This window comes from Zeus faber, assembly GCF_960531495.2.
Source record: "Zeus faber genome assembly, chromosome: 14".
In the NCBI taxonomy this organism is placed as follows: Eukaryota; Metazoa; Chordata; class Actinopteri; order Zeiformes; family Zeidae; genus Zeus; species Zeus faber.
In genome coordinates, this window is record NC_137200.1 from 24,404,844 (window position 1) to 24,432,322 (window position 27,479).

At 48.1% G+C, this 27,479-nt stretch overlaps 2 protein-coding genes across 3 annotated transcripts in view; one reads left to right on the forward strand and one right to left on the reverse strand.

Moving 5' to 3' along the window:
- Positions 1–14,625, forward strand: part of LOC307240137 (flotillin-2a) — a 19,018-nt gene extending 4,393 nt beyond the window's left edge. The window contains exons 2-11 of one of the 2 annotated variants that reach the window (XM_080013788.1): positions 896–977; positions 3,954–4,044; positions 7,645–7,768; positions 8,219–8,337; positions 9,132–9,245; positions 9,421–9,540; positions 10,270–10,484; positions 10,590–10,773; positions 11,620–11,769; positions 12,209–14,625. In XM_080013788.1, coding sequence (XP_079869914.1) covers positions 896–977; positions 3,954–4,044; positions 7,645–7,768; positions 8,219–8,337; positions 9,132–9,245; positions 9,421–9,540; positions 10,270–10,484; positions 10,590–10,773; positions 11,620–11,769; positions 12,209–12,259 — 1,250 coding nt within the window. In that variant the 3' untranslated portion in view covers positions 12,260–14,625. Of the gene's footprint in view, positions 1–895; positions 978–3,953; positions 4,045–4,722; positions 4,814–7,644; positions 7,769–8,218; positions 8,338–9,131; positions 9,246–9,420; positions 9,541–10,269; positions 10,485–10,589; positions 10,774–11,619; positions 11,770–12,208 lie in introns of both variants that reach the window. The other variant, XM_080013787.1, reaches the window with a different exon arrangement.
- Positions 14,626–19,458: 4,833 nt separating this feature from the next.
- eral1 (Era-like 12S mitochondrial rRNA chaperone 1) lies at positions 19,459–25,127 on the reverse strand. Its single transcript, XM_080013217.1, has 11 exons — positions 24,913–25,127; positions 24,323–24,481; positions 23,595–23,722; positions 23,428–23,505; positions 23,302–23,348; positions 23,120–23,181; positions 22,913–23,025; positions 22,351–22,653; positions 21,694–21,843; positions 21,377–21,457; positions 19,459–19,693 (listed from the first exon to the last, which is right to left on the reverse strand). The coding sequence occupies exons 1-11, from the start codon at positions 24,998–25,000 to the stop codon at positions 19,571–19,573; spliced, it is 1,332 nt and encodes a 443-aa protein (XP_079869343.1). The 5' UTR covers positions 25,001–25,127; the 3' UTR covers positions 19,459–19,570.
- Positions 25,128–27,479: the final 2,352 nt, after the last annotated feature.

Here is a 27,479-nt window from a genome sequence, read left to right on the forward strand (position 1 = left end):
ACAACAGTCAGTTAAAGGCTGGGTTTATCTTAAAACAACAGTCAGTTAAAGGCTGGGTTCATCTTAAAACAACAGTCAGTTAAAGGCTGGGTTCATCTTAAAATAACAGTCAGTTAAAGGCTGGGTTCATCTTAAAACAACAGTCAGTTAAAGGCTGGGTTCATCTTAAAACAACAGTCAGTTAAAGGCTGGGTTCATCTTAAAATAACAGTCAGTTAAAGGCTGGGTTCATCTTAAAACAACAGTCAGTTAAAGGCAGGGTTCATCTTAAAACAACAGTCAGTTAAAGGCTGGGTTCATCTTAAAACAACAGTCAGTTAAAGGCTGGGTTCATCTTAAAACAACAGTCAGTTAAAGGCTGGGTTCATCTTAAAACAACAGTCAGTTAAAGGGTGGGTTCATCTTAAAACAACAGTCAGTTAAAGGCTGGGTTCATCTTAAAACAACAGTCAGTTAAAGGCTGGGTTCATCTTAAAACAACAGTCAGTTAAAGGCTGGGTTCATCTTAAAACAACAGTCAGTTAAAGGCTGGGTTCATCTTAAAACAACCGTCAGTTAAAGGCTGGGTTCATCTTAAAACAACAGTCAGTTAAAGGGTGGGTTCATCTTAAAACAACAGTCAGTTAAAGGCTGGGTTCATCTTAAAACAACCGTCAGTTAAAGGCTGGGTTCATCTTAAAACAACAGTCAGTTAAAGGCTGGGTTCATCTTAAAACAACAGTCAGTTAAAGGCTGGGTTCATCTTAACGTTCGTCGATGCGCCGAATGTCCCGCGGACCCCGGGGGTTTCCGCGCGCCGGCCGACCCGCGTCGCATGACCCCGGGTCGGCGTGACTGGGCAGCAGGCGGGCGGGCGGGCGTGTCTGATGGGGCTGTGGTGTGCGTTGGTCCCCAGGAGGCTGCTGCGGCTCCGACCAGAAGACCTACATGGTGGGCGGCTGGGCCTGGGCCTGGTGGCTCATCTCCGACATCCAGAGGTAAGTGCCGCCGCGTTCGCTCTCCCCCCTCGAGCGGAGGCGGAGAGGAACCGCTCTCGTTTCCCCTTCTCACTAAAAAAAAAAAAAAAAAAGGACTAAGTGCGCCGTTTTTTTGTTTTTTTTTTAAATAATTAAGCATTGCCGTGATTTTCAAAGAGCACGTAAGAGAAGAGAAGTGCGTAAGAGCACTTCTCATCCACCGCTGTACCTCAGGTAGTCAAGTAAAGAATGGTAATGTAGTGTTTTGCGGTTGGATTTCATTTAATTCCGACTATTGGAAGGCGGAAGCTTACCAAACGCGGAAACGGCCGGCCGCCATGGCTGCGTTCCAGAATCCGTCTGGAAAAGACAAACAGACGGCGTTAACAAACCCCCCTATTCTCGTCCGACCGAACCGATGTGAATCCGTCTCCGTTCAGGGAGAACGGGCGGCAGCGGGAAAGAGTCCGTCTCCTCGTGAATTGGATATTTTTCATCTCTCTGACTTAAAATCACCGCTGGGGCCGGGCGCCGGCGCGTCGTCCGACGACAGAACAGTTGGGGTCTTACATCGGCCGGTTCTGCATTTTCTGCTCGGCGAAACAGCGGCTCCAAAGTGTCTCGCGGCGCGACGCGGTCCTTCCCGGCTGTCGGCCGACGCACCGCCGGCTCTCGTCTCGCCGCGCCTTCCGTACTAACCTGCTTGGCCCGGTGTGGCTCTGAACCCGTCTTAACCCCAGTGTGTCCCCTGTCTGCTCTGTAGTCTCGCTGCCAGGGCAACCGGAGACTTCCACAACGCCGTCACGTCACCGCTTCACTCCGGCTCCATTATCGCCGTTCACCCCTCTGGAAGTGAGGGGCCACCCCGGTCCCTGCCCCGTCGTTTATTTTATTTTTATTTATTTTTTTTTTTCGCGGCCCGCACTTCTACTATTAGACATGTTTGTGCCGTTCGCTCTCGCTCTCTCTCTCTCTCTCTCTCTCTCTCTCTCTCTCTCTCTCTCTCTCTCCCCCGATGGCTTCAGCCGTAAGAACAGGAGACGCTCTTTTGTTTTTCGCCGGTTTCCCCCCCGCGAGCGCCCCTCGCTAAGAGCCTCGCGTGCCATTAGGGATGAGCGCGGCAGAGCGAGGCGGCCGCTTCCCGCTAGTAATGCAGTAATCACTTTAGCGTCCCAACCCTGTGACTCATTGATCCAATTCCTCCCGAGAGAGAGAGAGAGAGAGAGAGAGAGAGAGAGAGAGGCAGAGCATCTGTGTCTCTGACTCTGAGGCCCACTCACTAACTATGGCGCAAATTGGTATTTTGGTTAATAAATCACCGTGGCTGCCTTCACGTTTAACGCCGCCGTTCGCCGCCGCGTTCAGCGCAGCTCGCCAAAAGAATACTTTCATTTGTTATTTTTCTCGAGCGCTCCTTTTACTTCCTGTGCATCTCTTGCCCGTTGCCGCCGTTTGTTTCAGCCGGGACAGAGACCGGGCCAGTGAGGTTGTGATGGTGGTGGTGGTTGTGGTATGATCTGAAGGGCCCGGACAGGCCACGCCGTTGCCGCGTCCGAAATGGCGTACCCGGTACTGCGCGCGGGGCTTCCGGCGCCCGCACTCGCCACGTCGCCGCAAGGCCGCTTCCCCCTTCCCTTCAGCGCGGTGGGGGGTTGGTGACCACGCCGCGTGGACACCTTTACCGGCGTCTCGCCCCCCCGCTCGGGGCCTCATTCGTGGACAGTGCGCTGCACCGATTTGTGCTTCAATCCTGCGTACGCGCGGCCGAGGGAAACGTTTGGGATTCCACAATATGTTGGCGTGTGTCATTTGGCCTTATTTAGAAGAAAATGTAGAACACGGAACATGAGTCTTGGAAAATGATATCGCTGAATTTTGACTACATGTAGAAAATAATTAAGAGTAAATATTCAAAATAATAATAATAATAATAATAATAATAATAAAAAATAATAAATAATTATAAAAAACATAATATATACAATATACAAATCAAGATTTACTACCAATAATAATCCGACACATATTATTGATCTTCTTTGTGTATCTTGATTTGTGTGTGTTTTTCTATATGTTTAAATCTTAAATTTCTCTTTGTGGATCTACTTATGGATATTGTGATGCGTCCTGGGGAGAGAGCGCCTCCCTAGAGGTGTGTTTCCTGGTAGTGATCAATGATCCGTTAACCGAGTGATCAACCACCCGCTTTCCACCGGCGAAAGAAGCGCATCTTTTATTAGTAATTGTTCATACCGGTAAATAACCTGGAGCCGCATGCTTTATCACCAGATCAGCCGCGCCGCAACAATGTCCGAATCCTCCCTCACCTTCCTCGCTGCAAGCACCCCCCCCCCCCCCCAAAAAGCGACTTTTATATCGACCCACCGTTTTAAGTGTGATCCTCCGGAGAAAACGGCGTCTACCGGGCCCGCCCCGCAGCAGCAGCAGGTGTGAGTCGGCTCCTCCTCTTTGTTTGTTCGTGGTTTATGCTTATTAGCGCCCGCGAGCGTGCACGATTCCGGTTAAAAAAAAAACAAACAAAAAAAACACCACGTCTTGAACCCCGGTGCCGGCTCTCCACGTCCGGCTCTTTTGCTCCAAGTGAGGACATTGCTACGCGCACATTCATGAACGAAGACCCAAAGCGTTGTGGGATACGGTTGCGAGCGTACCGCGGCGTATATGCGCGCCACCACATCCCCCCGCACGCGGTACGCCGGCCCCGGTGCTCTATTTATTTATTTATTTATCTATTCATTTATTTATTTATTTATTTTTAACTCGTCGGGCGCGCCGCGGAGTCTCGGTCGCGCTGGCGGTTCGAAAAAACTCTGCGCGAAGAGTTGTAACGGTACGCCATGTTTCCCGGACGCGGGCCCGTCGCTCTCACCCCTTCCTCGCCTGTCTTCCTGTCGACCCCGGTGACTGCCATTCCTAACAGCTGTTGTCCAACTGACTGTTCTGCCTCTGCTATCCCCCGCCTGCCCGCCTGCGTAGAATGTCTCTGGAGGTTATGACCATCCTCTGTCGCTGCGAGAATATCGAAACCTCGGAGGGTGTGCCCTTGGATGTGACAGGGGTGGCTCAGGTAATGCAATCGCTGGACGGGGGGAGGAAAAAAACAAACAAAAAAAAAAAAAACACCGGGAAGCCCGGCCAGAACGAGGAGAAACCGATGAGCTAACGCTGTCTTGACACCCTTTGTCTCTTTTCTTTCCTCTTTCCTCGCCGCTTCACCTCCCTTTTCCTCCCTCCTCTGCAGTGCAAGGGGGGGGGGGAGAGAGAGAGCGAGAGCGAGCGAGCCGGCCGGCCGGCATTAACCCCCGGGGGCTTCAACTCACACCTAACCCTGCGGCGACTCCGCTGCTCAGTGGCACCCGGGTCCGAGTGAACTCTGAATATGAATCTGTCGCATAAAAAAAAAACAAAAAACAACAACAACAAAAACCCCGACCCACTCATTTCGACGGAGCTGTGTTTTCGGCATGGCCGTCTTCGCTATTTTTTTTTGTCGGGTGTCGTTTAGACCCGAGACCAGAAAGTCGACGAGTCTCCTCCGAACGAAGCGATTCCCTCAGCTCCGTTGCCACTGAGCAGACGTGGGGTGTCGTCCTTTGCTCCTCCGTCTCTTCTGTCCCGCCCCCTCTCTTCATTTGCTTTGCCCTCTGAACATGCCAGTTTTTATTTTATATATATATATATATATATATCTTTTTTTTTTTCCTTTCTTTTTTTTTTTTTTTTTTTTCTTCCACACTCTTCACAGGATAACCCTTGAGATTATGACCCTGCAGCCCAAGTGTGATGATGTAGAGACAGCGGAGGGTGTAGCTATTACTGTCACGGGGGTGGCACAGGTAATATCACAACACTCTCTGGGAATGCCTCTCTCTCTCTCCACGCCGGGGGCCAGATCCGACCCCCGAAACGCACGCCGCGGGGGATCGAACCGCCCTCCCCCACCCCCCCACCCCAACCCCCCCTCCCCCTTCCCCGGGGGACGACGAATGGGGATGAATTATTCTCCTGGGCGTCTGTTTTTTTATATATATGTATATTTTTTAATCCGTGCAGAGTTCCAGTTAATAAGACACCAGCCCGTGGTCAGAATGATTGAGCCTCATGGTTTGGGTGGAAAAGACGCCGCTGGAGCTTGATTTGTTTCCTGGAGTCTGGTTTCAAGGAAGCCACCGCCTCGTGCTGATTTCAGTGTTTTTGTTTTATTTATTTTTTAATTCTGTTCTTTTTTTTAATCTTTTTTTTTTGGCTTTCCCCCCATTCCGCTGTTTGCTTGTTTGAAATGCAATGCTTTGTCGACTGAGGAACGTGGAGTGGAAATCCCCTCAAACCCGACATCCGGGGTCTCATTTTGATCAAATTTTGGCACAATTTTCGGTTTTCCGCGGTAATAACAAGAGACTGTGTCATCTTTTTTTATTATTATTATTCTTATTATATATATATTTTATTTTACTTTACCAACATTTTTGGGTGAAGGTGTTAAATTGTGAATAAAGCACCTGCTGACACCACGACATATTTATACTTTATAGTTTTCTGACCCTGCTCGGCTTCTAGTCCAGCATTTTGCTCAAATGTAAAACAAATGTTGAGTACGAGGCATTTTCTTATAGATATCTGAACCATAAAAAAGCGTAGATATTTCTCCGATATCAGCCTTTTTTTTTTTTCCCTCCTCATTTAATTTTTCTTAATTGAAGTGCGTTTACCATTGTTGAAACGGTGGATTTTCACTCTTCAGGGAAATCGGTTCCCCTGCGGAGAACGTCTGCCAACCAAAGAGACGGCCTTTGCATTTTTTCCTCCGACAACGATCTGTTTGTTTGATCCGTTTTATAAAAGCTTTGTCTTAAGCCGCTCCTCTTTGGACGCCCCCCTCCCTGACGAGGACTCCCCCGTCGGGAAGGCTTTAGAAGAGGCGCCACTCCGCCCACGGGCGACCGGAGCCGCCCATAGGAGCGCCGACGGTTTCCAAAGCTCAAGGCCCCCGACCCGCTCCGTTGTAACAACACCCAGGCAGGCGATCGTTGAGCCCGTCCTCGGAGAGGGGACGATGGGTCCGGCGTTTTTTTTTCTCCGGAACAAATCGTTTGAAGCCGCGTTCGTAACCCGCACGACGGGGGGGGGGGGGGGCGGCTCAGAGTGCCGAACAGAAAGTTCCGAAAAACAAGAGCAAATGCAGGTACGATTGGGGAAAAAAGACACAAATAAATAAGCAGTGAAATACAAAGTGCGCAAAGTTAAACGTTAAAAGACGATAAAGGGAAGGGAGCACAGCGTGTGCGTTCAACGGAATGTTCAAAAATAATAAAAGAATAATCTTCTCGTTTTTTTTTATGTCTTTCTTCCCAGGACGGCACTCTGCCGTTGGGTCACATTTTCCGCGACTTCCTCTCCGGCCTCCATTCCTGAAGCAAGAGGATTTTAAAAACGAGTCGGACAGGTGGAACCGCTTCTCGTTTTCCTGCCGATTTCGCGTTTTCCGCTCTGGGACGACGGTTCGGGTCGCCGATGGAAGGGTGGCGCGGGGGCAAACGGGGCGGGGCGGGGCAGTAACTGTTTTGGCTCGTGCCTGCATGCACGCCTCCATTCCAGCGTCAGCAAAGGCATGTCTGTCACCCCCCCCCCCCCACCCCCCCAGCTGTGCCGCCCATGCCCCCCCCCCCCCCCCGTCGGAGCATCGGCCCCACCACTTCCTGTGGCCCCCTCGCAGCGGAATCCATGGGGGGGGCGACAAACTCCCATCTCACACTCTCTTTTCTTTCAGCTCCGGTGGAAGACCCGCCTCCTTGGAACCTCCCGCCACACTGTTTTGTTGTCGTACATTTGCCTTTTTTAGGGGACCCGTGTCGGCCTCATCTGTTCCTCTGTGGATTGTGTTGAAGTACACCTTTGGTGACTCGTTCGAGCCTCTTGTGTTCCTGACGCGGGGATGTGATGTGTTTGGAACGAGGGGAAGGGTTAAAAAGGACTCTCCCTTTTGTAAATCATTGAAAAGCCTGTGTGTGTGTGAGATGCACTCGGCGGGGAACTGCAGCTTGACCCTAAGGTTTTCTCCGTTTAAACAAAAAAATAAAAATAAAAAAATTCCACTCCCGACGTCACCTCTGTTTTCCTCCGACGGACCTGTTGAAGATCGTTGCGGTTCCGTATCAGAAAAAAACAAACAAAAAAAAAAAAAAACGCCGCATCAGCTCCCTGTTGCGCCGGGCTTCACCGTGGAGTGGCAGGGGGCCCGGTGGTTGTACGGGAAAGCACCCGGCGGTTTGCCGCACCACCTTTAATCCAGACGCGGAAAACCAGAGCCGATACCGGGATTCGGTTCAATGATGAGAGCAGTGATACAAATTCAAATCCAGATGCCGTAGCCGCTTTGTGAAGATCCTCCAGCGGCGAAACATTCGACTCACTCCAATATTTTTTTAGTCGGATCAGAAAGCGGTTCCCCGAGCGAAGTGATGAGTTAAAAACGGCGAGTCCCTGAGAATTATGATACGTGTTTGTCTGTCTGTCTGTCTGTCTGTCTGTCTGTCTGTCTGTCTGTCTGTCTGTCTGTCTGTCTGCGTGCGTGCGTGATTCATGTGCATGTGTGTATCCTGTCTCTGTGCTGGCACCGAGCCCGTGGGCCCGCCCCACCCCTGACGCTCCGCCTGCTTTTGGGCCGCAGGTGAAGGTGATGACGGACAGTGAGCTGCTGGGCTACGCCTGCGAGCAGTTCCTGGGGAAGTCGGTGGTGGAGATCAAGAGCGTGATCCTGCAGACCCTGGAGGGTCACCTGCGCTCCATCCTGGGTAGGAGGACTCTTGGAGCCTGTGTCTTTCGGATTCAACCATTCGATTTTTTACTTTTAAAGCCCCATCCAAAACTGGGCTGTGGGTCTATTTCAAGGGGACCACGGGTCTGTGTACAAAACTATATATATATATATATATATATATATATATATAGATATAGATATAGATATAGATATTTTTTATATCTACTGTATGTTGAAATGCACTGAATCTCTTGATGCCATGCTTACACCACCATACAGCTTTTCAAAATCTTATCCTGCACAAAAAGTATTGCAGATTACTGCACCATTCATTTAGTGAAATCAATTGTAATGGTTGAAACTTGGGACTTTATGACTCCCAGTGTGGATCCAAGTGGACACAAGTGGACACAAGCGACTGACATTAAAATCGATCGGGGATTTAGAGGCGGCTCACAGGGTTTAAGGGCTCTCCGTGTTGCAGGCACTCTGACGGTGGAGCAGATCTACCAGGACAGAGACAAGTTTGCCTCGTTGGTGCGTGAGGTGGCGGCGCCCGACGTGGGTCGCATGGGCATCGAGATCCTCAGCTTCACCATCAAGGTGCGGGACGCCGGATTCACTCCCCAAACAATGTGTCCTGTGTGTGTGTGTGTGTGTGTGTGTGTGGGGGGGGGCGACATTTCAGTACTGTGATTCTGCATTACCACTTCAAAAAGATTTTGTCAATATTTTAATTTAAACACAAAGTAGAGCTCACGCCTCGCGTGGCCTGCAGGGCTTTGTCGCCCTGGACAACGGGACGCATCCATGCGGCGCGCAGAGCAAATTCGTGCGAACGTGAAGATTTTTGGTAGACATTTCAGACGTTCCTGCATGAAACACTGACGCGGTAGCTCGAATCGGTAAAGCGACCGTCGAGACATGCGTTTTGATGAAGCTCCCCCGTGTGGCCTGGGAGCAATACTGTGCATAGATTAAAAAAAAATATATATATATATTAAAGGGAAGAAATTTGAATTTTGATTTTTCATCAAAAACCCTCATTCCCACAGAGGATTAAAAATATAAATAAAATACTCCAACTATGCAAATTAAGTCAATTTACATAGTTGGAATATTTTATTTCCATAATTTAAAGAACAATTACCCACAGTGCGTTTAATCTAGCTATACACAGATAATTTATATACTATATGTATATGCATATAGTGTATTTCATAACTATTATTCCATTGAAACAAAAAATAATAATAATAATCAATTCTGGACAGTTCCTCGCCGTTTTGATTTGAATGCGGTCCCCAAATAATGAAGCCATGAATGATACAACCAAAAAGAGGATGCGTGTGATTGGCTGAACAGGGATGTGACGCCCTGCCCTTCCCCGCCCCTAGGACGTGTACGACAAGGTGGAGTACCTGAGCTCGCTGGGGAAGACGCAGACCGCCGCCGTGCAGAGGGACGCCGACATAGGCGTGGCCGAGGCCGAGAGGGACGCCGGGATCAGGGTGAGACGAGTTCACGCGGGCGGCCCCGCGCCGTCTGTCGACGACGCCTTTCGACTTCCTGTTGGTGTCCCCCCCCCGGTTTTGGGTTGCAGCCCAGCGTCGCTGTCCTCCCCTGTTATGGCCTTGTCCGCTGTGCAAAATGAGCGGGAGGCTTCATGACGCACCCTTTCCACAGGAAGCGGAATGTAAGAGGGAGATGATGGACGTCAAGTTCCTCGCCGACACAAAGATGGCCGACTCCAAACGTGAGCTGGAGATGCAGAAGGCCTCTTTCAACCAGGAGGTCAACACAAAGGTGGGAACACGCACGGCACCTGTTTTAGACTTTCAAAATGCCACACGCACATACAGTCTATGTATCGACCTCTCTCTCTCTCGCTTGCTCTCTCTCTCTCTCTCTCGCTTGCTCTCTCTCTCTCTGTCTCGCTTGCTCTCTCTTTCTCTCTCTCACTCTCTCTCTCGCTTGCTCTCTCGCTCTGTCTCGTTTTCTCTACAAAAACTCTCTCTCCCTTGCTCTCTCTCTTGCTTGCTCTCTGTCTCTCTCCCTCTCTCTCTCTCTCTCGCTTGCTTTCTCTCTCTCTCTGTCTCTCTCTCTCTCGCTCTGTCTCGTTCTCTCGACAAAAAATCTCGGTTGCTCTCTGTCTCTCCCTCTCTCTCTCTCTCTCTCTCTCTCTCGCTTGCTTTCTCTCTCCCTCGCTCTCGCTTGCTTTCTCTATCTCCCTCTCTGTCTCTCTCGCTTGCCATCTGTCACCTTTTCTCGTCTCTCTCTCTCCCTCTCTCTCTCGCTTGCTTTCTCTCCCTCGCTCTCGCTTGCTTTCTCTCTCTCTCGTTTGCTCTCTGTCTCTCTCTCTCTCTCTCTTGATTGCTTTCTCTCTCTCTCTCTCTGTCTCTCTCTCTCGCTCTCTCTCTCTTGATTGCTTTCTCTCTCTCTGTCTCTCTCTCGCTTGCTTTCTCTCTCCCTCACTCTCGCTTGCTCTCTCTCTCTCTCTCTCTCTCTCTCTCTCTCTCTCTCTCTCGTGTGCAGAAAGCAGAGGCCCAGCTGGCCTACGAGCTGCAGGCGGCCAAGGAGCAGCAGAAGATCCGCCTGGAGGAGATCGAGATCGAGGTGGTGCAGCGGAAGAAGCAGATCACCATCGAGGAGAAGGAGATCGCCCGCACGGAGAAGGAGCTCATCGCCACCATCAAGCGGCCGGCGGAGGCGGAGGCCTTCAAAGTGCAGCAGCTGGCGGAGGGCCACAAGTGAGCAAAGCCCCCCCCCCTCCCCATGAAAGTGCTCGTCCGTAGTTTTTTTTGTTGTTGTTGTGAGGAAACGCGTCCGACGCTTCTCCCCTGTCCCGCGGTCAGGGTCAAGAACGTTCTGATCGCGCAGGCGGAGGCCGAGAAGATCCGCTGCATCGGAGAGGCGGAGGCCGGCTCCATCGAGGCGGTGGGAAAGGCCGAAGCCGAGAAGATGAGGCTGAAAGCCGAGGCCTACCAGAAGTACGGGGAGGCCGCCCAGACGGCCCTGGTCCTGGAGGCTCTGCCCAAGGTCTGTGCCTCCGACCCGGGCTGCACCTACTCCCCCGTGGGGCAGGGTTCTACACCTTTCTTTTACCCAAAATACAACAATTAGGGAGGGGCAAATTTCCCTCTTTGTTCTTTTATTATTATTATTATTATTATTATTATTATTATTATTATTGTTGTTATTGTTGTTATTGTTATTATTATTATTATTATTTATAATAAGAAATTCAAGCCCCAATCACTGATTTTATGTGTTATAATTTCACATTTAGGCCAAAATGCAACAGATCGAGGCTAAATAAGAGTGTTTCCAAACTGTGGATATTCCATATTTCATAATAACTGTTTCATATGAATTGCATCAGCTACTTTTATTATATCATCGAGCATGGAAGGAGCTCCAAATGGGTTAGCAAGAAATTATTTTTTTCAAACCTATTTAACTAAAATTTGCATGAAAAATATGTCAATCAAATGTCAGTATATCAGTCTTAGAAATGCCCTGTTTCTCCACGTGGGTGGGGACAGGGCACCTTGTACAGATCGGTCCCGGGCTCCAGAAAGGCTAGGGCTGGCCCTGCAGATGGTGATACTTTGATGAAACTTTGAGGTTGAATAAGTTATATTACTATTATTGTTTATGTGTGAAAAATACTGTTTTTCTACCCGCTCTGCACAAAATACTGTAGTACTTGTTTTATTTCTTTCTAATTGTGAAACTCTGCACCAAGTTAAATTCAGAGAAAATGGTCTTTGACGTCCAGCAAATCTCATCATTCAATTCCTAATAGACGTCGCAGGCAGGGTGAAAGTGTTTCCTTTTTTAAATTAAAATTCAAGAGAATGACTGACACCCGCCTCCCAACAGATTGCGGGGAAGGTGGCGGCGCCCCTGGCCAGGACGAATGAGATCGTCATCCTGAGCGGAGAGAACAGCCGCGTGACGGGCGAGGTGACGCGCCTCCTGGCCGAGCTCCCCGTGTCCGTCAACGCCCTGACCGGCGTGGATCTCTCCAAGGTGCAGAGACCTTTCCACCTTCAAACGATTGTTTTTGTCGCTTCACTGTGTGTTTATTCGCCGTTTAAATTGCTGTCGTGTCATTCGAGCCAAATAGACGAAGATACAGTGTGTGTGTGTGTGTGTGTGTGTGTGTCTCACATATGTGTTTTTTTCAGCGCTGACGGCGATGCCATTGTTAGACTATGGAGTCTTGATTTATTTTTAACATTACCCACAAAAACACAGTGGGAGAATCGTGAACCTGCTTGTGATTTAGAACTTCGAAATCCAACACTCATTTTGATTGCTTTCCGATTTTGAATAGGAATCGTGACGCCCCTATATATATATATATATATATATATATATATATATATATATATATATATACACAAAATATATATAAAAAAATAATACATTTTTAATATGTCTGATCCTCCCGGCTGTGGTTTCGCAGATCCCTCTGCTGCAGAAGATGGTGGGCCCCCAATGCCAAACGGCCAACTGATGGACCAGGACCCTGGGACCCTGATATTTATCTGCCTCAAGCATGAACATAATGTTCTCACATCTATTCCCGAATGAATCTGTGTGATAAACTCTTTGTATCAACTGCCTTCAGTTAGAAACGCCAAGCAAGACCTTTTATATTTTTGTGTTGTGTTTTATTTTTAATTTTTTTTCCTCTTTAATTAACAATAAGTAACTGGTGCCTTAACCCGTAAAGGACCAGAAATGACACGTACGTCATTGTTTTTACTACTCTATTTCTTTCACGACACATGGCCCCCCTCGTCATACCGCGCGCACGCGCCGGTCCCTGGGCTGCGACGGGCAGCTCCGTCGGTCCGGGACGTTTAGCCCTGGTCGGGATCGGCCCCACTTTTAACATAAACCCGCAGGGGAAGCCCAAATACAGATAACAAAACAACAACAAAAAAAAAAAAACCCGGGCATCTCCGGGACAGAGCGCACTTTCAAGTACACTTTTCCAAAGTGTACTTGAAAATGCCCTTCTTGATCCCCTCAGAGCCCGGCTCTCCTGACGTTCTCCTCGGTCGTCTCCGAGTGAACCCTTTTCCTCAATACCGGACGGGGACTTCCCACCTCGGTCGAACCACTAAAAAAAAAAAAAAAGTCTCCTTCACTTTGTTGTGGTAATGTCGCCGGTATCACGCTCCCTGTGACGCGGGAGACGTCCTGCGTCCCTCGCGTCCACGCCGGCGTTGCACCGTCTCTGTTTGTTTAGCCAGATGTCCCGTGCCTGTTTATCACACAAGTGCCCAAGCAACAGGTAGACAGGTGACTGGTATTGATGTGGAGCCACCGCTCCCGTGTCCCCAAAACACCCACCACCACCACCACCCGGTGGTGCCGCGCGCCAGGTCAAGCCATACACTGTCGAAATTTGCCTGAAAGGAGCCTAGAGTCCTTCAACCTTTACCGACGTCTAGATTACCTCAAATCACCGGGGCCGCGGACAAACCGGGCCCCGAGCTTCACCGCCTTTCTTTTCTTTTCTTTTCCCTTTGCCGGTGTGCAGTCGTAAGGCCAGAACCTCTCGCTCGCGCGGCATAGGAGAGCCGCTCCGCGGACATGGGATTCGTTTCGTCGGATCTCGCGGGGCCGTCGGGTGGGAAGGTCGGAGCCGTTTGGACGTGACGTCGCATCTTTGTCCTTTTGGGTGGTCCCACGCTGTGCCCACCCTTTCAGTCCGTCACTTCCCGTGAAGCGCATGCGAGGCCTGGTTCGCGCGTCCGCTTGTGTCCTGCAGGGCCCCACGGCAGTGGCGTTGTGATGTCATTGAATTGTTTGCCTCGGTATTAGTAGTTTTAAAGTGAATATTGAATTTAGACTTTATTAATATTTTTTTCTAATCATCTCAGAGTGTCATATAATACTAACGGTAACACTTTAAATTACAGACTGTTAATTACAAAGTCATTTTCTGGGTCTGATGTGGATGAAAATACAGTATTTTGTAGTGAATAACCACTGCTGTTACTTGTACAGTATATTACTCAGTTTTTACCAGGTCATTGCCACATTATACTCACACATTATATATCCATCAGAGCCAACGGCCTTGTCATCCGAAGGGTAAATTAGTCTTTTAGTTAATTCTGAAAGGATTGTCACACAAATTTGATGGGGTATTTTTTGTTTTTTTTCCTTGTTATTAAATCGTTATGTCCGTAGAGGTATCTAAAAAAAAATATATATATATATATATATATATAACCGTCACTAACAAATCTAATAATAACTTGTTGTGAAATCGGTGTGTTTGTCGAGCGGGAGCTTTGTTATGGTTACAGGAGCGAAAGAGGTGATTTGTCGCAACGGGAACAGTGTGACGCGCTCTGTCCACAGTGTGTGAGGTTATTATGGTATGTTACAGTCCTTCGACGTGCAGTTTTCACTCTTATTCCCTTGTTTCGTCACATTCAAAAAGTTATCATACTGTAAATGTATAAGGAGCGGAGGATCGCGTTCGGGGAGGTGAACGTGACGGCGGATGTATTTCACTTACGGTATACTGTTAAACCTTTCACCTCAAATCACTTGGATGATTCCAGCTGCGGAGCGGAAGAGAGCACACGCGTTATTTGGAAAAGCTTTTTGGGGGGCGTTGGTAGAGTTGACCGCGTGCAAAACCAAACATTAACCTATGCCTTAATCTCTCTTGTGTGTAAACCTGTCCCTCATGGTCTTGCGTCTGTAGCTGCAATAAATGTGAATTTATGTCCTTTCCACGTTTTACACGGGTCGCCGTCGAGGCGGCTCGGCATTTATTTGTGTTCAATCTGACATTTAGATAATCCAGTGCTATGGCATTGTGTTGTATGATGCACTAGAATAAATGTTTAAAATCACCCGAGTAAGGTCTGTGTTCTGTCTGAAGCGTTGTGTGGCGATAACACAGCTATTATACATTATACACGTTTAGAGCAAAAAAAGATATGATCATAAAGTTGTATTAATATTTCTTATTGTATTTATTTATTTATATATATATATATATATATATATAGGACTTGCTGTCATCATGTCTTTATATATATAAAGACATGATGACAGCAAGTCCCACAGACTCCCTGCAGAATGTTTTTGACTTGTTCTTATTAAATCCTTCAAAGTGTATAAACACAAAGAAGGATTTGGAGAGAAGCTGCAAATTGAAAGCCAAGTTGAGCGGCAATAGTTTCCATTGATCTTTTGTTACACTTTGTATAAACTATTGATTGAATATCTTCCTCAACCTGTTTGGGTAAAAACTGATTGATGGCCATGAATCGCACCCTGCAATGCCCACTTCAGCCTCTGGGGGGCGCTGCAGTACCCGAGCAATACACACGATGCCCAAATCAACGGTAATATCATTATTATTATTATTATTATTATTACTATTATTATTATAAATAATATTAATAATAACAATAAAAAAAACAATGATGATAACAATAATTCAAATGGAAATAAAATAACAATAATAATAACAACAATAATTATTATAATATCGGGCTGAGAATGGATGAAGTGAGTTATTGATTATTAGAGTTATTGAGCTAAACCAGGATTCTGTTTGAGGGTTTTTAGATGAGGATCAGTACATTTTTTACTTTTCCTCAACTTCAAATTGGTAAATTGAGAATACATTTAAATTTAATCAAACCTAATAAAAATATATATATAGGTTTAATAAATGAATAACCAGTGACACTAATTAACATTTTTATTTCAGGTGTAATCTTTCAAATAACAAATATTTTAAGCAATATTTTAATTTGACTATTATCAATATTTAATTTACACCTACAGCTAAAAGCAACTTCCCTTTTCAGTTTTAATATTACTTTTTAAAAAGCTGAAAATGTTTAAATGAAGAGGATTTTGTGTAACACATACATATATATAACACATACATACATACATACGCACACACACATATATATATATATATATATATATATATATATATATACATATATATATATACACATATGAAATATATAATGATTTCATTTGAGTTGTGCCTTCATGTGTTTTCTTTGGTTCTAAAATAAAAAACTTTTTTTTTTTTTTTTTTTTTTTTTTAAATATACTCAACCTCACAAATGATGTTTCCTCTTATTGTGCTCTGAGATTTGCACTTTTTATCGGGAGGGTTTTAAGTAAAAAGTCTTATGGTTTGAATACGTTAAATGCATGCAACCGTTTAATGAAGGCAGATAAAAGGGCCATTGGGAGCCCCTGATCTATAACTTATAACCACATTAATCTATGGTCATCATTTGAGGCCTTTAATAATTGAGTATAAAATACGTTTCAGGAGTTGCATTTCACGCCGTGGACCTGGGGCTTTTAAAGTGGAATCAAAAAGGATTCAAGAAAAAACACTTTCGCAAATAAACATTATTGCAATAAAAGTTTTGTTTTTATTTTTTTTTACTTTTGAAATAAGTTGTAAGAAAAAGCTGCTTATCTGACCCCAACCCCTATGACCGCAATTTGAAACCTGATAGAAAACAGACAAGAGCGACTCCTGTGCAGATAAAGAGTTGGGGGGAAACCAACCCTTCCAGATAGACCGTCTTCCATCTTTATCTGGGGCTACAGGCCCACCGCCCACACCCCACCAGGTCCCCCGCCCAAACCAGGGAGGTGTCACCATGGCAACCCCCCCCCCCCAGGCCACTTACAGCTCATATAGTTGCTGCGAAAAATGAAGGGACAAAAAATGTCAATGGTTTTGGTGAGCTTTACATGAATAAAATAAAAAATGACGGGGAAGCGCTCTGGTGCATTCGAGGCTCTTCTCCCCATATCTGATGCCTTTGCGAGCACTGCCCGGTTAGTGGGTCTCATAACATCCGAAAACCTAAGGCGGCGCAATAGAATTTCACTGAAAAAAACATTTATTTAAACGTTTCCCAAACCAGGAGAGGAGTGGAAGATTGTGAGTCGGCGCCCCGTCGCGAGGGTTCCAGTGACAGGTCCTTTCGGACACACACACACACACACACTGAAGTACTTCCAATTATAACATTTTAATGACGGAAAGGAGGGAAATGTCCCCCTAAAAATCCACAAAATAGCGAGTTTTTTCCCTCTCGAACGATCAAGATGCACAAAAACGTAACCCCGAGCTTAGGCGACCGAGCGTTTCCTCCAAACACGAAACAGAATGTGTAAAGTGGTGCGGGCCAATCTACCCCACGCCGTCGGTCGGATTAAAGGCCGCGACGCTCATATGATCATTTGCGCTTTAAATATTTATCCTCTGCAAACCTTTAGGAAACACGGTCGGAGGGTTTATACAGGTTGCACCACCCTTCATTTGGGTGTGAACCCCCTTTTGTGCCCCCCACTCAAGAGTGCGTCTTCAACGTGTTCTTCCGCTGACAGGTTTGGTTTTTTTTCACGCCGCCGCCGTGTGAACAAACATGGAAAAATTGCGCCCAAGTGTGCGCACGTGCGAAGGGCGGGGGGAGGCGGCCGGTGGCTGGGGGCGGTCAGGCGGAGAGCAGATAAGGAAAGTTTGCCCCCGCGCTCTGGTCCAGCCCAGATCTCATCGCCGTATGCTAATGAGCTGGAGCCCTTTAAGTTGCGGCCGCCCGCAAAAAGACACAACAGCTCGACCGGGCCGGGCGAAGGACGGGGCGCCGTCCGGGGGGGACCGGGAAGACGGCGCACGTCGGCGGACGCCGAGGTAAGGCTCGCGGTGGGGACCGGGGAAACAAAAGGCCGATGCGGAGCGAAGACATTCGCGGTTGTTTTGTGGGATGTTCTCCGTTCTCCACAGGAGCGGGCGTCGGCCTCAGGACGGGGACGCGCGGGACGCTGTGTGGACGTTGGTCTTGAGCCCTGGCCAGGATATCATCATATACTGTAAGTTCATTAATGAGACACTACAGTATAGATGATGTACTATCCAGGGCGTCATCCCACCGCGCCGGACCCTCCGACCCGCCCGGCTCAGCTCCGTAGAGGGAGGCCGTCAAACCGTTACCATTACTGAGTTTTTAGTAATGGTAAGGGTTCTACGGCCTCCGCTCAAAAGTCATCGAGGGCCAGGCGGACGAAAGCGGGAAAAAGGTTTGATCGACTGCTAAGCTACTGAACGCTGGAAGAGGGAAAAAAAAAAAAACCCACACACTGTTTTAACTGTGCACCCCTGAAATTGAAATAAAAGTTGATCGTTACGACACCGAGTGACTGGTTATTTTTTGCCCATACTCTAGTCGACGTACGCCTCGATGTAATGCTCCAAAAAGGGGCTGTCTTTAAAGGGGCTCTGTCTTTCTTTCTTTCTTTCTTTCTCTGCCACTCGACGAGCGCCGTCGAGCCCGTGCAGCAGCGGTTGCCTTGTCTGAGAAGCTCATCCGGGCTTCTTTTTTCTTCTTCTTTCTGTAACGGCCCCGTCTAATCACCGGGGCGCAGGCGCCACAGGGAGACGAGGGGGAGCCACTCACCGGAACCCCCCTCACCCTCCGCCTGCCCCCCTCTCCCTCAGGCCACCGACTGGTTATTCCTCAAGCTGCCCTGGATAGAGTTACCGGCGAAGTCGACTCACTGGGAGCGGGGACGAACGTAATCCCCCCCCCCCCTTCCATTATCTGACCCATTTTGGGCATCAGGTTAGCACTCCATTTTTGCTTTTCCATTAAGCGGGGGAAAGACGACTCGGCGCTCGGGGGCAGAGCCGGGCTGTGTGCGAGGTGGTGGGGGATGTGGAGAAGGAGAAGAACAAAAACAAAAACAAAACAAAACAAAAACAAAAGGGAGGCCGGGAGGGATGGCCGCGCTCCGGGGGGAGAGGAGGGCCGCGTGGCTCCCGTCTCGGTTGGGATAAACAAAACAAAAAAACAAAACAAAAAAACAACAACAACAACAACAACAACAACAGGGAACCCTCACCGCATCGCAGGCGACGATCTGTCTCACCGTCTGAGACCTGCCGAGACGGGAACCGCGGCGGCGAGACCGCGCAGAGGCCGAGGTCGAGTTTTGTCCGAGCGGTTTTAACGATGAAACACGCGGGGATTGGGGGGGGGGGGGGCTGCGCGTCTTACAGTTTTTTTTGCGGGGGGGAATGCGTGGAGAAATATAAATAACCCACCGGGGTTTGTGGAGGTTTTCGTACTTTTCCAGAACTTTCAATGGGAATAATCATTTAATATTTCAAGTGTGATGCGTCACTGACGCAAGAGGATATCGAACTGATATATAGAATTAAAAAAATTAATAAAAATAATAATTTATATGTGTGTGTGTGTATATATATATATTCATATGCTGTTCTCTGTAGATCAGAGTGAATACTTTTCCAGGATCACGCTTCAGACTTGAAAACACATGATATAAAAAATAAAAATAATAAAGATTACACACACACACACACACACACACACACACACACACACACACACACACACACACACACACACACACACACACACACACACACACACACACACACACACACACACACACACACTAATTTGCTGTTCTCTGTAGATCAGAGTGAATACTTTTCCAGGATCACACTTCAGACTTGAAAACAACATTAAAATTAAGCATATTTAATACGTTCAAGGCTTTGTACGAACATTTTACAATAATATAACAACGTTTAGACCAGTTGTGCGAGCACCTCCGTCCCTCTGCAGGGACAGAGGTGACCCCCCCCCCCCCCCCGGGCTTTTAAATAGTAGTTAGACCCCACGCCCGCAGAACGGCCTCCCATCCGGTCTTAACAGCCTCCACATCGACCTGACTGCGCTCCCTGGGCGCCCCAGTCCTCCCGCTCCGCTCCTCAGCTCCTCAGCTTGACCGAGAGCTTCAGCTTCACCTCCCGCAGGAAGACTCTGCTCAGGTCTTCGCCCGCTTCCCGGGCCATGCGCGCCACCATTTGGCCCGCGGTGCCAATCACCATCCTCTAGAAAAGGGGGAGTAAGACGTCGGTGCTTATTACAAATTCACTGGAGATGAATGAAAAAAAAAAAAAAAAAAAAAAAAGAGAAGACTGAATTGGAGCCATTGGGTCAACTCAAAAAAGGAAATTGGTAAAAAAATTAAAAAAAATAAAATAAAAATAAAAAAAGATAAAAATGTATAATTATGTTTATGTTAAGGTTTCCCTGGCTTAGGGTGTACACCTTAATGTCTCAGTATAAAAAAAATATAAAGAAAGAAAGAAAGAAAGAAAAAAGAACATAATGAAGGGGAGTGTGCTGTTCTGAGTGTGTGTGTGTGTGTGTGTATATGGGTGATAACAAAATAATAAAAATATAATTCATAATTGTATATGATTAGAATTGTAATTGTGATTTCACACATTTTAGACGGAGGATCATTGGGTCATCCTTTCAGTGGGGTGACATTGTAATTCCTCCTATTGTGATCGAGAGTCTAAATTAATAATTATGAGGGATTCAAATGTTCATAATATGTAGCTGGAAAATGAGGGTAAGTTGAATTTGGAAACTAGTAAAGAAAGAAATAAACAAAAAAACGACCGAACTGAAATCATTCCTCATAATTATTCATAATCGGTTTCATAGTCCATGATCTGTCAACTTGAATTTCAAACTATACGTTGAATTTGCTTTATTTAGAAAAACAGAGCGCGGGTGTTAGGATCCTCTGTGGAGGCACTTTCCCTCCATATGACCAAAACACAAATCATGTGGGTTTTTTGTTTTTTTTAAATGTTGAAAAGGCAGCTGGACGTCTTAACGTCTCGGCGCCACGTTGACTTCAAGCTCCTCACGGAACTAAGAAGGTGGTTCCGTCGTGGCGGCTTTAGGAGAGAGGCCAGAAAAAGGCCGGTTCACTTTGCTTTGGCCGCGAAGCATTTCAGTGCAAACATCAAATATGCAGGGTTTTAAAAATGGGCTGTTCAAATATTTACGCCGCGGACCAGTAAAAACGCCTATCGTCCCAAAATGGAGAGCCCAGATATGGAAAGACATGGGTAATAAATAGGAGCGCAGCGAAGAGCTTGGATTTTACCGTCTCTAGAAGACAGCGTTATGCAGATATGTGGAAGGAAAAATTGCTTTTTTTCCTAGATTCAGACGAAAGGGTCGGTAAGAATCTGACCCCAGATGGCGAGTGCACGCTGTGTTTAAAAGTGAAACATCTTCCTGCCTCTGAAAAGCAAAAACGAAACCATGAGACCCGGGTTGTTTGAAAAGCTGCCACACTCTGAACTTTCCCCTTCTCGTCTGAATCCGGGAGAGAGAGAGAGAGAGAGAGAGAGAGAGAGAGAGAGAGAGAGAGAGAGAGAGAGAGAGAGAGAGAGAGAGAGAACGAGAGAGAGCCTCCATTTGAACCAAACAAATGAACGCAAACAAAAAGGATTATGGGGTGTTTCGTTTTTTTTAATAATTGTGCAAATCTGAAATACAATTTTGGGAAAACAGAAAGTTCAACTGTACCACTGTATCTAGCTCCACAAGGGCGATATTTATGAACGTTACACCGGATTCATTTTAATGGTGAACGGTGAATCAAAGATTAGGTGAATTAACCTTTTATTTCCACAAAGAAGGGGAAAAAAAAAACAACAACAAAAAAAAACAAAAAAAAACTTGAAAATGCGCGGGCGAACACTTACCATGTGAGTGTCTTTCTTGGCGTAAAGTTTCACCGCGATGTTCAGCTCTCCGTCCTCATTCTCTTCCCAGAAATCGATGCTCTGCGGACAAAGACAATTTGGCGTTTGAGGTAAATAGCTCCAATCTGAAACCCAGTTGGAGCTGATGCGCCCGACTCGGAGGACGTCCCCTCCGAACGCTCAGCACTTGTAGTGATATCAAAAAAGGCGTGGATGGATGATGGAGGCCGCCTTTTTGACTACGTTTGGGATTATTCATCGGTTTGGAAATGCGCCGCCGCCTCTCGGCGATAACGCCGGACGAACGGCGGCCCCACCTGTGTCAGCGTGTAGGGCACTTCCTGCGGTAAGTACTCCAGGAGCTTCTCCCTGACGATGCTGGTGCAGACGTCCTCCGGCGTTTGGTCCGTCAGAACCTCGCTGTGGTACTGCCACGCCCCTGGCTTGGCCGCCACCATCAGGTATCTCTGGAGGGGGATTTCAGAGGATTAGGGTCTCCCTTTTGCAAACGCGCCACAAAGTGCCTTCAATTCCCTGTGTGCGGAAAAGATGGAATGCTAAGCTGGGACCCTGCCGAGGAATCCACGTTTCTCACAATCCACCGTTTAGTTTTTTGTTTTTTTTTCTTCGACCTTTCCACCACCATGCTTCCATAATCCCACAATCAGGTTTCCATCCATATGTCAACGGTGTTTTGAGCCACTGTACGAATGTCTTGATAAACACAATGCGTATTTGGCGCTTTTTCCATCAGTCTGGTTCAGGCAAATTGTCTGCCTGAATTTAAATATCAGGTTCAATGCCAATAAAAAGCTGTTCCTCATAAGGTGAGTGTGTATTATGACATCAGGGTGAGCTTATTATATGATAGCGGCATAAAATGAAGAAAAACGTCAATGGAATCGTGAACTGCAGTTATTTGCGACACAGTTAAAGTGACGGCCCCTAATCCGGAGTCACAATCAGCCCCGCACCTTCAGCGCCTCCACGTCGTCCTTGTCCACGGAGGAAATCATGAAGACGTCCTTGAAGCCGGCCCAGCCCTGCTGGCCCCTCAGCGCCTTCAGCTGCTCTTTGACGACCCCGGGTTCCGTTAGGGCGCCGTCACTGCCGCCGCCGAGCGTCGACTCCGGGGGCCGCGCGCCCTCGACCGGCCCCGCCTCCGTCCGAGGAGGCTTGATCGCGGGTCTGACCCTCGTTCGGCGCCCGTTGACGATGCCGCAGGACAGCACCGACGTGATTTCCAGCAACTTACTCTTATCCTTTACCAGGTCGGTCTGAAAGGCGGAGACAAATGTGTCTGAGAGAAGGCCTCCAGGAGATGAGACGAGGTCAGAAGGTAATGGCCATAAAGACATTAAGAAGGTGATATGAATAAGACCAAAGGCAAAGCTCTGACAGTAGGTGTGGCGGAGGGTCCGCCCTACGGATAAAAAGGTAAATGGCATAATTAAAATAATTCTGGTGAGGCTCCCCAGGTGGAAGGGGCCGTGTAGGAGAATTTTTAGGACCTTCAATATGTAACGGGAGGAATACCTTGTTGAGGACCAAGACCGCTGGGATGTCGGGGTGCCGCGCCAGGCATTTCAGCACCTCGAAGTCGAGCTTGCTGCACATCCACTTGTCTGCCACATCCACCAAGACCAGCACTGAGGGATGAACACAAACATCGTGACACGCCCCTCCATGGAGACCGCACGTCTTTCACTCCGCGCGAAAAATGTCCAAAGGAACGGGGCTTACTCAGGTCAGCTTCTTTGGCCGTATTCCAGGGATCCAAAAGCAGGGATTGTTCCAGGTGGTGTCTGCCAGAATTCGGAAAACACGGCCGCGTTATCTCTCATTTAAGCACTGACTGAAGATTGCAAATCTCCTTAAAAAAATAAAATAGAATAAAATAAAATCACAATTATTTAAGAGATCACCTTTTGACTTTGGATGGATTGGTGAGTCCAGGCGTGTCCAGTAATATCTACGGAGAGGGAAGAACAGCTGAGGCTGGTTTCCTGTGCAGGGCTACTCACTCCGGGTTCGGCTGAAAGGGCACTCACTATCTGCGTATCGCGCTCCGTGAGGACGCCGAGGGCTCGCCGCCGCGTGGTGTGGACTTTCTTGGACACCGCAAACACCTGGAAGAGGGGACAACGGTGAAGACGACGCCAATGCTTTCCTTAACGTGAGGACGGGGGGCATGACACGTTTGCCGGGGTCACGGTACCTTTTTCCCGAGCAGGTGGTTCGACAATGTGGACTTTCCCGCGTTCGGGGAGCCGACGATGGCCACTTTCAAGATCTTTGAGCTCTCCGGCTGGTCAGGTTCCTTCCTTAACAGGCATAGTTGTTCGACTGAAAAAAAAGAAGAAAAAATACATTGGTCTCATCTTATGATATTGATATTGCGTTATGACCGCCTTGGATTCTGGTTGTCATAATATCGCAGTGTAGTTATATTTTGTCTCTCAGGCCGTTTGTTTTACATTAAAAAAAATGATGTTTTATGAGCATTGTAGACCGTTCTAATCCCTGCCTATACCTGCATGCTCATAATATCCACATTACCAGTGAGTCTTTCTCTTGTGTCTAAATGTCTTGTGAAGGCACCATTAGTCATCCTCTAAATATCTTCAAATTCTCTACATGGAGGTCTTTGCACAAAGATGTTGTGATATTTCATTGTGGTATTGTTATTGTTGCGGTCTCGGCCAGAGATGAACAGATTCCGATTCCGACTCAGTGTGTGTGTGTGTGTGTGTGTGTGTGTGTGTGTGTGTGTGTGTGTGACGACGCTCCTCGTCCCCCGCTGTCCGGCGGGCCGCGATGCGACCGCGTGTGTGACCACCGACAAACGAGCGACTGTGGCGTCTGCTCAACGACCTCACGCCCCCCCCCCCCCCGGGAACGCGACGCCGGGCACGCCAAAGCTCCGAGGCCGGCGGGGCGGGTTACCGTTGCCGGAGGCCAGCGAGGCGGGGTGGCGGTGGAAACCGTCGTCGAGGACCTCCGCCGCTCTGCCCTTCTCCAGCCTCCTCAGGAACGCGTCCGACGTGACGAAGCGGGCGGCGGGGGAGCCGGGTCCGTCCCCCGCCCGGCTGCAGACCTCACCGCCTGGAAGAGACAAGGACTCCGTCACTTCACCGCAGCCAGCAAGGTCAACGACCCGCTGCTTTCCAGCTGCACGGCCATCGAACACATCTGGATCGAATCACGGGCAGCACGGGGGGTCTGCGGGTGCAGAGGAAAGGGGTAAGGGGAAGTCGAGCGACATTTCATCTGTGATCTCTGCTTTGGGTTGATATGTTTACGGAAACATGCGCCGCTTCCCGCTGGTCAGCATGTGTGTCGCTGCTGCTTTGCTCGGTTGGTTGTCGCCCTGTCTTTGTGAGTCTTTGGGTTTCTTTCTCAAATGACACCGGTTTCCTCGAGGTCAGACAGCAGGGTGGTCTATAATGGGATGGAACGCCGCGGCTTCGGATAAGCGGGCAGGTTAATCAGAATGAAACGGACACGGTGTTGGTGCCGAAGCGTCTCGGACTGACCCCTTCTCACGCCCGACGACGCGTTCTCGCGGCGGACAAACGCGGCGATCGGCCCCCTCAAAATCCGGCCGCACGCCCGGAGTGCCATCGGATACCAGCAGGCCAGCGGCTGCTCGGCGGCGGTAGGACGGTAGGCGCCGTGAAAGCGGGACGTTCCGCCGGGGAAAGGCTCGCCGCTCAAGCTTGTTTACCCTCGCGTCACACCCGCGGAGGCAGCCATGACAGTGCGGACCAACGAATCGTCCAAGAGCGTCCGCGCCGGGCAGGACGGGTTACGAGCCGCGGCGCCACTGCCCCCCAGCGGCCAACGGATAAACTACTGCTTCGGAACCTGATATCTTGCTTTAACACTTAAGGTACCAGGTATACACAGTATATGGGCATATAAGAGTATTATCTGACCCAAAGGAATACTACTAATACTACTACTAATAATAATAATAGTAAGTTCATATTCTATTCTAACCTCATACTATCATCTGCCCTATACCCAATATTTAGCACTTTGTACTTAATACAAAAGTGCTTTAAAAGATACTTTATTGAATTGTAATATTTTGTAAAAATGTATCTTGAAATTGTCTTAAATCCAAACCAGTCGACTCGTGCAGAAAAAGTGGACGTGTGAGTGGGTTAAACTGTGAAGCATTTAAGTTTCCCTGTTGTAGTGTGGTGTGTTGCGTGACTAATAAAGACTGTTTCTTCTTCTTCATAACGGTAGTGTTCCCAGGCCGCATGGTTGGTACCTCGAGTGCACCGGCCGCTTCAGCCCCAAGGGGGGCCCCACCACAACGAGAAAAATGCCACCGAATGTATTTTGAGTATCCGTGTCGAGGGCCACATCGCACCCCTAAAAAGAAAGTGTTTCCCCAGCCATTATTTTAACCCCCCCCCCCCCCCTATTGCAAACACATAGAAGCGACAATCAAAGTGCGCCGGGGTTTAAAGGGATGCCGTTTGGCGCATTGATGGGCCGCCGCTCCGTGTTATTATTTTCCATAGAACCGGGGAGAGCAGATGTCTCCCCATAGTCCATCAAACGCGCTGGCTGTTTGACGGTCCTCCAGGACTCGCTCGGGGCGGAACAAACACCACCACTGGGGAGGATGATGAAGGATATCAGGTAGCCCGCAATCTGTCATCATCTGACTCCGGGAGCACCGCGGAGAGCAGCACGAACACCCGCTGCAGAATTTCAATTGCGCGGGAGAAAAAAACAAAAAACGAAAACGAAAGGGGCGTTTGAGGATCAGTTGTGGTTGAACTGTCGCTTTTCTTACCTTACGCAATCTTTCTTTCTTTCTTTCTTTCTTTCTCTTTCTTTCTTTCTTTTTTCCCCCCTGCTGTCTCTCTCTCACACACACACACACACACACACACACACACACACACACACACACACACACACACACACACACACACACACACACACACACACACACACACACGCTCATTCATTCATTCATTCAAGGACAATTTCCCGCAGGGCTTTTCTTACATGACCATGTTATGTGGGAGTGTATCACCGTTCTTTCTATGACTGCATTAACTTTGGCCTTCAAAAAGAGCTCTTTCCTTAAAGAAAAGAAAAAAGAAAAAAAGAAGAAGAAAGAGAGAGACAAAAGGCTTCGCCCGCAGACCTCCTCGTCATAAGCCGGAGCCCACTTCGCCATTTGAAGTGCACTTGCCGGTGGGGTTTTGTGCGACGTGACGGAACACCGCGCAGATCAGTTTAATATCGATACTAATCCAATCTTACACGATGGCAACCGGACGCCGGGGCTTGAGAGGAGGAGGAGGCGGCGGCGAGGCAGACTCCGTCCCGCCGGATCCCCGTGTATGAACGTGGCGCCGTGAGACTTTGGGCGGAAACACCCGCGGTGCGAATTAAGCGCTGACCGATCCGTCGCCCGGGACGCGGCTGGGTGGGCTCCCCCGCGCGCCCACTCGGCGGTGCATGACGACCGTATGATCCGTTTAAAAAAAACAAACAAACAAACAAACAAACAAACAAAAAAAAAACAACAACGGTGAAACTGGATCAATAGATCATTTTAATCGCTTGAAGAGACAAACTTAAAAGTCGGACTGTGTTTTTTGGTTTTTTTTTTTTTTCTCCCTCCTCCTCGTCGCAGACTGAAATCCTGACGGGATGCGGCTCCCCAGGGGCGAAGCCTTAATCAGATCGCTTTATAAAGGGAAGTGATTTAGCCCCCAAAACTACCCATATAGGTCACACTGACGCTCTGATTGTACAGTCCCCGTCTCAGTGGGGGGGGGGGGAGAAAGTTTTATATATTCTCGCCTTGCAATCGATAGGACTTGTCTGTGAAGTGGATCAATGAGGCCCCCCTTTGAATTCATCAATCACGTCAACGCCTTTTTAAAAAAAAAAATTTAAAAGGCGTAATTAGGAACGGCGGCCTTAAAAATCCCGTATTGACGTCTCCCTTGCCGCGGAGAAAGACACCCGTCTGCATCATTAGCTTTGTATTATTGCCTGATGGGGCCCGCTGCAGATACTTCCCCACCTGCTGAACCCGGCGTGCTGCGTGTGATTGGCCTTT